The sequence below is a fragment of the Numenius arquata genome, chromosome 9, assembly GCF_964106895.1.
Source record: "Numenius arquata chromosome 9, bNumArq3.hap1.1, whole genome shotgun sequence".
NCBI classification, from domain to species: domain Eukaryota; kingdom Metazoa; phylum Chordata; class Aves; order Charadriiformes; family Scolopacidae; genus Numenius; species Numenius arquata.
The window spans coordinates 33,859,236-33,872,764 of NC_133584.1; the positions used below are offsets into that span (position 1 = coordinate 33,859,236).

General features: G+C 43.7%; 1 protein-coding gene across 2 annotated transcripts in view; it reads right to left on the minus strand.

The window, feature by feature from the left end:
• The window catches only part of PHF3 (PHD finger protein 3), a 44,849-nt gene extending 41,963 nt beyond the window's left edge, over window positions 1-2,886 (minus strand). For both annotated transcript variants that reach the window (XM_074154098.1, XM_074154097.1), the window contains exon 1: window positions 2,643-2,886. In XM_074154098.1, coding sequence (XP_074010199.1) covers window positions 2,643-2,886 — 244 coding nt within the window. The remainder of the gene's footprint in view (window positions 1-2,642) is intronic.
• Window positions 2,887-13,529: the final 10,643 nt, after the last annotated feature.

Here is a 13,529-nt window from a genome sequence, read left to right on the forward strand (position 1 = left end):
TCAGTCCTACTCTTTTTACCTTTGTCTCTTCAGCTTGCTCACAGCAATCAAATAAGCTGTAGCACAAAACCTTCACCACTTTAAAAAACTGGACAGAACAGAATACGTTCCAGTTATTCATGGAGCAGCAAGCATGATAAATCTGTCCTTTGCTGGCCTTATCTTCATGAGCATTTTGTTCCTTTTCTTAAACTGTTCCATGGTCTCAGCACGGGCTATGCAAAACACCATTTAAAGTTTTAAATTAAGTTGTGGTAAATAAATTTTCACCTCTGGAAAAAAATAACTTTTCTTCAGGAATGAAATCAAGAGTGTAAGAAACATCACCATCCACCATTTCATTATTTCCTAAGTCTTGCCCTGCTTAACGTAAACAGATAACAACAATTGTACCCAAACTTAGTAAAACCATACTGAAAATACGTTTTTCTAGGTACCCTTCTAACCCTACGGAAAGGTTAAAAGAGCCAACAACCAAGCATTTCGTTACCACACTGCTTAATGTACAACAGACTAAATTCCTAGTGAGATCCTACATGGAGGGTGGGTGGAAAGAACCGAAAGGATGAGAATACAGCAAACTATCATTCTGTGTGACACACCAATGGCGGTGTAGCTATAAGGGGATACCGTAAGGCAAGTTTTCTGGGGAGATTTATGCTTTTTTCTTTTTTAGACAAATTAATGTTGGTGTAAAGATGAGCTTTCATGCACACTTTCTGGGAAAAAGTGCCTTTTTATGGGCAATTCTTACCAAGGGCACTATCATCTTCCCCAACTGCATTCTTACCAGGAGACTATATAAGCTGTCAGATCACCAACAGCCTCAGACAAATTAAGTATATCATAAGCTATATGAATACTCAAGGAAGAAAGACAAGCAAAGAAACTTGCTTCAAACTGATAGTCATTATTCTCAACTGAAAAAAAAACAACCACCCAACCGAAAAACCTATGAATACATGCCGCAGTCCTACCATCTCAGAATAACGACAGTTCTTATCAAGACCTACAAAGACCAAGCAACAAAAAGAATACTTCATGTCCTTTTTGGATACCCACTACATTAATTCCAAATCACATGCTTTCATTTCCTCACTAAAATTTGGCTCTGCTCTTGCCTCCAGATTTTAAAAAACCATCAAACTCATGAACTCAGCACAGCCTGAAATAGTATCCCCCAAGTAAATGAGTTAGTGGACTTACTTTAATGGACAGCAACCTTTAAAAGTTAATACTATTGATACTTAAATAATCACAATTAATTATTGCACTACTGATCAATTTTAGGAGAAATATCCAACTAACATGCCAAAAAACTGCCCCGAGTCTCCCCGTAACTTCCAAAATATCCAGCTAGATGCCATGAGTTAATTCAAAAAGTTTTGCGTATATGTTTACTGAAGGATGCACAGGATGCAGAGTCAAACAAGAGTCTACATCACTGTTTTACTGGAAGGAAATAAAAAAATGTAGAGAGAAATAATCTGGTTTAGTTGTGTGCATTGTACAGTCTTATGCACAGTAAGAGCAATACAATTTTGTTTGGTGGGTTACAGACAAAAAAAGAATAAGGATAGGTACTATGGCAAGAATAAACAAACACATTAATGATGGCCTCAAATGGTGGTCTACTAAAGTAGTAAAAAGATCAAATATCTTGTTTTGGCTTCGTAGTTCACTTTTTCATTGCCTCAGTCAATATCATCTTTGATTTCCAGTTTTCCATGTGGTAATACCACTTAATTTAGTGAAGGTGAGAATTTAGTTTGTTAGTAGAAACAAAATACGTACTGTATCAGGAAATAATCAAGATTTTCAGAAACAGCTCATAAAAGTGACTATAAAAAATTAAATGTTGATATAATCAGTTATCTGCAGTAATCTTCAGTAATGAACCTAAAAAATGTATTTTTTTAAAAAACTTCCAGTCAAATAAAAAAAATATTAAAGCATAGAGTATATTTTGTCTCTTACACCAAATTCAGCGTAATTATTCCAACTATTCATCAATATAAATAATTTTAGGGACTAGATCACCTTTTTTTTTTTTTTGATCTTCAAAAACTACTCCATAACTCCTAAGATTATTTTTCTTAAACTTTGCTCTAGATCTTGGTTCCAGATCAGGTGTTTCCAAACAGCAAAGAACCGTATCATTATTCCAGGGTTGTGTTTGAAGCCAACCAAAGCAAAACACCCAGAATCCAGTATCAACTCAGTACCAGAACGCCTAGAATTAACAGAAAAACCCTTAAGTCACAGCAGTTATTTGTACAACTTATATGCTTCTACCGCTAACCCGCAATTATTACATTTTTTTTGAAGACAACCAGCAACTTCCCTGATCAGGTACAGTACTTACACTAAACAAATCACCACTTTAATTGGGAGTAATTTACACGTACTCAAGACAAAGCCTAAATTACTTCTGATCCAGACTCGGAGCCTTCCTCTATTGTTAGGGAATGAGGTTAAAAAGAACTGTACACAGCTTACATGCCAGGCATGTAAGCAGCACAACAAAAAGGGCAGGAAGGAGACAGAAATCCCAAATTATTATTTCTACATTACAAAAAAAGGGTTGGTACTAGAGTATAACTGTATTTTAAACTGTAATCTTAAAAAATTGTAACATTTACCTGTTGAACAAGGCATCTGGAAATTGGGATCATTGCTATCCAAAACAGGCAAACAGAACTGGGCACTTGCAGATCCTAGCATAGGATCCTTATCGCTGAGCATGTTCTTCAGCGAATCCTCTAAGACATTCTGACTTGTACTAAAATCCTCACAGACTTCATTCTCCAGGTTGGATCCTAGAAATAGGGCATCATCTAAGTGTTCAGTAGGAATTAAATGGTTAAATGTATCAACTATATCCATGAAGACTCCTGTGTGTCTTTCAGCCCTATAGAAAGACAAGAAAAATACCATAAGAAAATAAGCTACAAATTGTAAAACACCTAAGAAACCAGCAAGTTGTTTTGGCTGTTGTGTTTTATAAAGAATGCTTAAGGTATTTTAGAATTGTAACAAAAAAAAAATAAAAATAATCTGCTTATGGCTTAGTATGGTCCACTGCATATCTAAAAATCAATTCCCTAACTGAGTATCTTGAAAAGAAATTCCGTGCTAAGTTAATATAGACTCCACTATCACCATCGGAGTACTGCCACTTCTACAGAGTGCGTATAACAAGGGTTAACTAGAACACCTCCTTTCTAACATTTTTTTAAAACTTTACTAACCCAAGGGGGTGGGACAGCAGAAAGAGGAGGAAATCAAGAACAAGCAAACCTGGTGAGCAGCACTGAGTGCACAGCTTTCTTTACCTTTAAATGTAAAAACGCGAGGTCCCCTCTCGCTAACATCAATGGAGCTGAGAAAGCTCACGAGGCCCAAAACTGAGAAGGACTATATTTCTGCTCATAAAGGAACTGCCAAGTACTTCATAGCAAGTAACTATTTTTAAGCAGTAAGGTCTTATCTCTATTATTTTTCACCTAGCATTACATTCAGTAAAATTACAGAAATTTTATACAAAAATCTAAACTTAACCAAGTACATGAGAATTCTCAGCTGGCTCCCAAAGGGCCAGAAGCCTTTTAGAAACTTCAATTTTGAAGAAGTTTAGGTAAAACTTAAGGAACTGTATTCAAAGATGGCACCTACATTTTACAAGAAGGGACTCCCTATTTTCTACATCACTTCTTTGCCATATAGCAGAAATACAATTATTGCAGAAAAAAAAAAAAAAAAAAAAGTAAGCAAAACGTTTCTTCAGAAGTTTAGCATAAGCATATACTTAGAGTGGAAAGAGATAATTATAATAAATATGGTCACAGAGGCAAGGAAAATGGAGTAGTGCCTGGATTAATTTGGCATACAGGAAAGTCTGGGAGACAGTTTTGGCACACACATAGCTATTCAAGCTTTTGGGAACAGTAAAAGGACATACATTCTCTCCCGCTCCTTCCTTTATCATCCTCCTCCCACACACTAGACAGGATTTTTTTTGACTGAACACATAATTAAAGGAAGGGGAGAAAAGTGAGATTTAGAGTTTGTAGTGCTTGAATTACTTTCTACATCCCTATTTCAGCAACCTGCCACTGAATAAATTCATGCTGACTAGAACAGGAAGTTTTCTTCCTTATACATCTTAATGGGACATTCCTGTTTTAATAATCAACTAGGAAAATCCTAGCAATATGCACATAATAGCTTTGCTACCACTTCAATCCTATTTAAGTAATTTATTTAGTTTCACGAGTTTACAAAAACTACAAGTGAGCATGAAAAATGTTTTGATTTGTTTTTTTTTAAAAAAAAAGAAAACATGAAAAACTTGGCAGACTTTCTTCCTTCTCCCAATGCTTCTAGCATCTAGGGCATCTAGCTTCCAGGGCAGCTCAGAAGAAAACAACGGTCGGGCATAGCCTTTGCAGACCATGGTGCTTTCACAGTATCTTCACACTAACCACAACAAAACAGTCTAATACACAATGTCCTACTGACCAAACAGCCAGCAAGAAGGGAAGTCAGGCCAAACCAGACACCTTTAGTAAGCAGGTAACAGCCTTACAGCAGCAAGTACGTTATAATTTGAAAAAAAAAAAAAAAAAAAGGACTATTTTTATCAAGCAATGCAGTACGTCTACGTATACACCATGCCAACTAGCACCTATAGCACTCTCCATTCTTTTCACAGTTTTCAAAAGAAATTCCAAATTTGGCAACAAATAAAGCAGCAAACTGATGGAGGAAGTACTGTGCTGCACTGTCTAATATATTTTTCTTATGCCATGTAGTTACAACAATTTGATGCTATACAGCATAAATTACAAGAGCTGCAGCGGCTCAAAGGATGGAAATAATCACAGATGCCACAATCCAGCTTCCTGTAAAGGCAGGGGTTTTTTTTCATATTAGCATCACACAAGCACAAGAGTAACAGAGACAGGATAAAACAATGGTGAACCCTGACACTACCGAGTGCCAATGACACTGCGAGGAGACAACCCTGAATTATTATAACAATCTTTTGTATCCAATATTAAATATAAAAGAGCAGCAGGGCCTTTGAACACATTTACAACAATATATCAAGTTGTTTTTTTTTTTTTTTCTGGATAGGAGGGTAACATGTACGTAGTTGTTACTCAAACATTGCCGCTACCAAGAGAGCTGCCCGCTCCATTAAGAGCAGCGTTAAACAGCAAAGCTCAAGCAGAATGTTAACCCTTGCTACAGAAATTAACCTCTGTCTTCAGCAACGTGATGGGAAAAAAAGAATACCTACAGCTTTGCAAGGCTACCATGCAGTCATTCAGAACACTAAAAGCACTGCAAAATGACTGTCAAAGCAACAATACCCCGCAGCCACCTTTGGTAACACCTAACTAGCTATTAGAGAAAATTCAAGTGGAATTTTATTGAAAGCTTTATTTCTGGAGCATGAGTCTATGATCATGTATAAGTTCTACACAAATTTTGCATCAAAAAGTCATTGTGAGGATATAAACAAAGTGGTTTTGCATAAAAATCCTACCACCACAACACGAACTAAGATCAAAGAACTTATGTTCTACAGTTTTTTTAGAGAGGTTATCCCACTGAAATACACGGAACCAAGATTTTGCTTTACATGGTTCAAGAAAATACTGTTCAATTCTTTGCATCACTTATATAGTACTGAGTTAAAAAAAAAAAAAAAAAAAAGTATTTCTAGCTTTACTAGATTAACTATCACACGAAGCGTAGAATCTGCGCGGGCTGTGACCATGGAAAAGACACTTCTTGCTAGACAGCTGAGTGCTACAAACAGTTGCCTATAGCTTATGAATTCCAAATGGTTTATTTTGCACTCAAAACACTTTGACACCAAGAAAAATAGCCAGCGATATAGGTAAAAACACAGTTAAGTTTTTCACGGTCACTTATTTCCAAAGATAACTCTAACTGTTCGGAGGAGGAATGCATTGTTCCTCTGTGTCCTCCACTTGAACCCTAAAGGCCAGTGGCTTGGCATCACTCACAGCAAAACTGCACAGAGCAAGTGCACTCCCATCACACAATAATTCAAAACTGTTTGCCCGTTGGGTAGTTAATCGAAGCAACAGAATATGAAAACTTTTGTGTATGGAGAAGCAGCGAGAAGAGGGTCGTTCACGAACGAGGCAAAGGAGCAAATGACAGAGGAGGAAGTCCCAACCAGGTTCGGTTTGGACAGTCATGAAACTTCTCCCACCCAGTGGCTCCTGTAGCACCAGGACATGTATTGAGACTGCTCCAGCACACAGCAAGGTACAGGAGCGTGGGAGATCTGACCATCAAGAAAAGCTAAAGTCATAGGGAGCATTCTTCTCAACTCCTTAAATAAAGTACATTTCTCTTCAAGACTGACTTGTTTCAATCAGCTCGCCACTGCAACAATAGCTATTCATAGAAGTAACCCACCAACTAAAATCTTGCGTTATTAAGTGATCCATCATTTAAAACAATCCTGTTAAAGTGAAAAAAAACATGCCAGTTAAACATGACTTTCAGAATTTCTCCCACATTATGTCTACGATAAAAATTTCTTCATGCTCTCAACAGCATTTTCTTTTTCAGTCTGAGTCTTCCAGCTTATAAAACTCATTTTTTTCAGTTGTTGAATTAGTTTAAGTTAGGTATGTCATAATATTACCTCAAATCCCAACGAATACTGGTATGAAATAAACCTGCTGTAGGATCTAATATGACAGATTTTTATCTTGTCCCCATTTACTACTTTTGCGTTACATCTCTAGCAGTTCAAAATGACTTTCCAAAATTAAAAGATAAATTGCCAGAATCGTCACTCGCCAAGGAAAGAAACTAAGATCTCCAACAGGCATATCCTTTCAAAATAATCTTAGAGAGGGGAGGAAGACTAATATCTGGTTGAAGTTAGCTAACAACACAGGCAGTTAAAAAAAAAAAAAAAAAAAAATCCCTTGCCTGAGTCTTTGGGTAACTACTGTACCTAAAAAAGAGGATTCAAGGTATCGAATGTCTACGTTTGTTCACCAGAGCTGGGAGGTGGGACCACGCCACATTCTCACTGATCCCTCGACACTTAAAACGCACCTACCAATCAATGTCGCTTCAAAGTGCCGACGCTGACACAGGCGAGTTTTACTGCCATCCTCCTCCTCCTTCATATACAAAACCTTAAAGTTTAAGGTCATAAGCGCCTAACTGAAAAGTAATACTAAGTTGCCACAGGTCTGTGTTTTAAGCGCTAGAAGCTGCATTCGTTCTTACAACAGTTACGGATATTACAGACCCAAAAGCCACAGCTGAGACCCAGGTCCTCTGCAGTAACAGTTTTTGGCCAACAGAGCTCATGATCTAAACACATCGTGAGATAAAAAAAGGAAATCAATACCAGACAGTGCATCAATAGCAGAGGCAGTAACAAAATCTGAACTTTACAACCCTCATACCAATGAGTTTCCTGCTCTGGTTCTCAGTGGCTCAAGTCCCATCACCTAGGGCACACTTCAAGAATTAAATTAACTGACAAAACATTTTTGACAGGACAAGCAATTTGATTTATGAGCACCTGAACTGCAACACAGCCACAGAAACGTGTTCAGAATTGTTAAAGGTAATTTCAGCGTCCTTTCTCAAAAAAGGCTACAACACTTGGATGGAATATGGTTTGCTGAGCTTCAGCCTTTGCCCACAATCAAATTTGATCTCTCTCATCCAAGTATCTGCCATCAAACAGGGCACTGTCAAAGACCTACCTAATAGCAACATGTACTCAATGGGTTTCTTTGAAACACCAGTATCACTGTAAAGGAGGCTCAGGCATACTGAGAAAGCTGAACACCAGAAACATCAACCTGTCAGTATCCGTATGCTACCCGTTCCCTTATCTATTATTTTAATCTCTCATTTCAAATTACAGATCTAGCTTTAGACCAAAGCCTTGCCACAGATCAAAGAACAATAATTGTAAATCTGAGCATTTCATTCATTCTTAAACAGCTCTTCTATACTATTTTTGTGTCCTACTCACCATAAGGTCTTCAGACACCAACTGACCCAAACCTTATCACCCTGCTACAGAAATCTCAATAGTCTGAGCCATCAAATAACCACGTTCCAAAATCTACCTATAATCTGAAGGTATATGCTGCTCCCCCCACTGACAGAGCAGATCCTGTCCGCAACTAGTAAGCTACTTGCTGTCACAGTACTTGGAAGAGGGCAGACAGCTCAAGACATTTTCTTTATTAAACATTCACTATCCAAAAGAATTATATTCACCAGCCAGAACTGTACCTCATTTCAGTGAACAGGAAGAAAAAGTAAATTTCAAACAAAGGATTTCATTGTAACGCAAAGAAATGCAGGAGAAGTACAGAGAAACCTTTTCTTAATCATATAAGATCAAATTATTACAGCACAGAAAATCAACTTAATAGTTCTCTTTTGAACAGAGCAACCTCTCTTCAAAAAAAAAACCAAAACCAAAAAACAAACACATTTCTCACCCTCACTTTACAGCTAGAAAAGGCACAAAGTGACTAGAAGTCATGTTCTGTCACAAAAAAAGTCTTTGTGAAATCTTCCAAATGTATTTTGTCAAGTAGACTGTCTGCCTTTGCCGGACTGTCCCATCAATGAATACTCTTGAATCCCACAAAGATTAAGCATAATCAAAGATTCTACATTGTTTTATTAGTATCGCCATCACTGCATATACCTCTAGAATTTTTAAGTTCACTACCAAGAAACATTTCCCTGAAAAGAAAAACATGAGGACAGGTTATTTTTCCATCACTACTGCTATGCTCTTCAACTCTTTTCCACCCTCAAGTTCCTCAAAAATTGTTTCAAATATTTTCAGCTTGGACATCGTATAAATGTTAAGCTGTTTGTCAGTCATACCAGACAGAATAATTTGATTTTTAATACCTTTTGAATTTGTCAGTGTCTCTCTGATAATGATTCATTTGGAAACAGATTTTAGAATTAGATGTTTTAAAAATAGACCAGGAAAATGACACAAGTTGTCTGTATTTTTCACTTTTTACTGCTATATAATGAACACTCATATCCCAACTCAGTGGACTTTGTCACACAGAATCACATGGGGTTGGAAGAGACCTCTGGAGATCATCTAGTCCAACCCCCCTGCCAAAGCAGGTCCACCCAGAGCAGGTTGCACAGGAACATGTCCAGGCGGGGTTTGAATGTCTCCAGAGAAGGAGACTCCACCACCTTCCTGGGCAGCCTCTTCCAGGGCTCTGCCACCCTCACAGGAAAGTTCCTCCTCATGTTTAGGTGGAACTTCCTATGTCCAAGTTTGTGCCCATTTCCTCTTGTCCTGTCACTGAGCACCACTGAAAAAAGACTGGCCCCATCCTCCTGACACCCTCCCTTTAAGTATTTATAAGCATTGATCAGATCCCCCCTCAGTCTTCTCTTCTCCAGACTAAAAAAGACCCAAGTCCCTCAGCCTTTCCTCGTAAGGGAGATGCTCCAGGCCCTTAATCATCTTTGTAGCCCTCTGCTGTACGTTCTCCAGCAGTTCCCTGTCCTTCTTGAACTGGGGAGCCCAGAACTGGACCCAGTGCTCCAGATGGGGCCTCACCAGGGCAGAGCAGAGGGGGAGGATGACCTCCCTCCACCTGCTGGTCACACTCTTCCTGATGCACCCCAGGAGGCCATTGGCCTTCTTGGCCACAAGGGCACATTGCTGCCTCATGGTCATCCTATTGTCCACCAGGACTCCCAGGTCTTTTTCTGCAGAGCTGCTCTCCAGCGAGCCGGCCCCCAACCTGTACTGGTGCAGGGGGGTTATTCCTCCCCAGGTGCAGCACCCTACACTTGCCTTTGTTGAAGTTCATCAGGTTCCTCTCTGCCCAGCTCTCCAGCCTGTCCAGGTCTCACTGGATGGTGGCACAGCCCTCCGGCGTGTCAACGACCCCTCCCAGTTTTGTATCGTCAGCAAACTTGCTGAGGGTACATTCCATCCCTTCATCCAGGTCATTGATGAATACACTGAAGAGGACTGGACCCAGTACTGACCCCTGGGGAACACCACTTGTTACAGACCTCCAACTAGATTCTGTGCCCCCAATACCAACTCTCTGAGCTCTTTCAGCCAGTTTTCAATCCACCTCGCTGCCCATTCCTCTAACCCACACTTCCTAAGCTTACCTATGAGGATGCTGTGGGAGATGGTGTCAAAAGCCTTGCTGAAGTCAAGGTAGACAGCATCCACCGCCCTCCCCTCATCAATCCAACCAGTCATGCCATCATAGAAGGCTATCAGGTTAATCATTACTACTTAAAAAATACTACTTTTCAAAAAATATTGCCTTGCCATAAAAAAGTTTCTGACACAATATGCCAGAATAATATAATAAAACAATGAACATTTCTCATTTCCTACAAATAATTTATGTCCCCTTAGTATTTTTAAGACTGGGATTTAACAATATTTAAGTTGACTGAGAAAACTATTTTTTCTAAATACAAGCTTCTATTAAAATAACAGCCAAAAAAATTCCACACAGCGTATGAAATGCTGCGCTCAGCTCTTTGAACATGACTAGCATTTACTCCATGAGGTAGAATTAAGCCTTCTAAAAAGAGGAGGCCACAGAAGCATAGCAGATAATAATTACAGATTTTTTAGAGCTGTTGCTTTCTTAGAAGCACACTACCACTGTGTTGAATTCCTTCAGTTAATTATATCGAATTAGATCTAGCCAACACACTTTGTAGTTAGGTGCCCTTCTGGCTGCTTGAAATTCCTGAGAGTCTGCAAATGTAAAATGCACATAAAAACTGAATGACTAAGAGGCAATGACAGCTGAAAAAACCCTAGGTGTTCAGAACTCCATATTTATATGTATAATTGTTAAAGCTAACTACAGAAATTAAAAATAGAAGCTACTTGGTAAAGCAAAAGGAGAGCTGAATAGCATTTCATTGTTGGCTACGCAGTAAGCGTAAAGACCACTCAAAGTTAAAGTACTCCAAGAAATATAAAATCCAGGTTTTCAACATCTCCCTTACAGTGTGTCCCAAACCTTAATTTATTAAGTAAAATAAAACATGAATTAGTGGTGTTAAAGATATGCCACGTGTTTACCATCCCTACATTTAATCCTAAAATATTTCCACACTTTAGCGATGTCAGCATTCACCTTTATAAAAGCAAATGTATAAAAATTACATAATGGATTAACAGCCACATAAAAGACAACACCACAGCTACAATTTGCATGGTACAGCTGTTGCCATCCAGTGCTCCTCTCCTCCCTTCCTCACTTTTGCGCTCCATTCTGCAGGCTATTTCTGCTAACTCAACCTACGCGGCACAGAGCGCTCTTCTTCCAGTCCCTCACCTCATGGCTGTAACAGGTTTCCGCTGCGCAGACCATACAGAAGCACACTCACAATCCCATGAGTGATGGCTCTTCCAAAGCCTTATAGATACTAATCATTTGCATTCCGGCAGCAAGCAAGAAGCGTGGGCATACTGCCTTAAAAAGAGCGTCTCATCCAAGAATAGGATCTGGAAATGCCACCCGGCCACTGAATCCCCCGAGTATCACCGCTGACCACGCTTTTCTCCCGCACTTCCTAGAGTGGGTACTATACACAAGAGTTAAACACAGAAATTGTTGATGATGCTAAGTTTGAGAGACGGAAGGAGGAGCCTGGAACAGGTCAGACCAATAGCAGGAAGAACAGCGGGGTCTAAATCGGTGTTTGTTCCTCTGGTTTGTATGGGGCAAGGAGGCATCAAGCGGCTCACCAAGTGGGAAGGGACAAGCATTGCCGGGGTGGAAGACCTAGTAAACGCGGGGCAGGGGAAGGAGGCGCTGGAAAGCTAGCAGCGGCCCGGACCCGGGCAGGGAGCCCCCGGCAGGGTCCCGCACGAAGGCCAGGGCGGTCGTGGAGGGGAGAGGCCGCCGCAGGCAGCGAGGCCGGGGCCGCAGCGCCATGTCAGGTAGCAGGGCGAGGAGCCCGGCCGGCCCGGGGCCCGCGGGGCGCAGCCTCCGCAAGGTCAGCGCCGGCTCCGCGGGGCCGCGGGCGGGCGGAGAGAGGCAGTGCGGGGCTCGGCCGGGGAGGGCCCCTCGGGGCCCGCAGCCGCACCGCGGGCCGGCGGCGGCGCCTCCTCGTCCAGCCCGTGCCGGTGGGGCCGCGGCGGAAGCAGGCCGCGTCCCAGCCCGGGTCGAGCCGCCGCGCTGGGCCCCACCGCCGGGCCGGGCCAAGCCAGGCTAGGCCGGGCCAAGCCAGGCCGCGGCAGGCCCAGCCCTACCCGGCCGCCCGCCGCGCCCCGGCGAAGGCAGGGTGAGTCCACGCAACGCAGCAGGCCCCTCTGCCACCCCACCCCCCCCTCCCCTCCCCTCCGCTCCCCTCCCACCACCACCACCCCCGGCCTTCCCCCTTTACCTGCCGCGTCGCAGCGGCCGTAACTCACCCTGCTCCGCCGCCCGGCGCTGCCCCGGAGGAAGGACGCGGAGGAAGGCGAGAGGGCGGCGTGCTCAGCCCCGTGGCCTGTGGGAGTGGGGGCGGGCGCGGGCTTCCCCCCCCTTCCCCCGGCCCAGGTTGCCCGGCCCGGCCCGGCCTGGCTCGGCTCGGCTCGGCTGGCGCTGCCGGCCGCGTGCCCGCTGCCCCGTAGGCGCGCCCCCGCGGCGTCAGGCGAGCGGCGACGCGCCGGGCCCGGCCACTCACGTGACGGCGCTGTTCATCCAGCGGCGGGGGGGGGGGAGTCGCCTGGGCCGCTGCGCAGGCGCCGGGCCGGTGGATGGAGCGGTGCTTGAGCCGTTCGGCGGCGGCCGCGGGGTTTGGGGTGTTCCCTTCCCGCCCCGCGGCCCCTTCCCGGCGAGACCCGCCGCCGTTCCGCTGGGGTGTAACTGCGCGCACGGCTCCCTGCCGCGCCAGGCCCCCGCCAAGGCCGAGACGGGCGCCGAGGCTCGCCCGGCAGCGTCCCGGGCACCCTCGTGGGGTTGGGGGGCCAAAAGGGCGAGAAGCGGCTGGGTGGCGGCCTGGGTGGCCGCTGCGCGGGCCGGGCCGTGCGCCTGACAGGCCGCGGCCTGCGGGCCGGTGGGGAACGGCGGGGAGGGCCGGCAGGTTTACCCCGTGGCCCCGTGGCTCAGAGGACTGCACTGGAAGAGGCTGCCCAAGGAGGTGGTGGACTCTCCTTCTCTGGAGACATTCAAACCCCACCTGGACAAGTTCCTGTGGGACCTGCTGTGGGTGGACCTGCTTTGGCAGGGGGGTTGGACTGGATGATCTCCAGAGGTCCCTTCCAACTCCGTATCATTCTGTGGTTCACAGGCCAGTGCCCCAGCTGGGGATCGCTCCAACGAGTGCCTGCGTAATTCTGTGGCCTTTGCAAATAGGAGCTGCCACCCTCTTCGGTGCAGTCCGTGCTACACAACCTGCTTGTTGTCCTTCCTGTGCGCCAGTTCCCAGAGAAGCTGTGGATGCCCCATCCCTGGAGGGGTTCAAGGCCAGGCTGG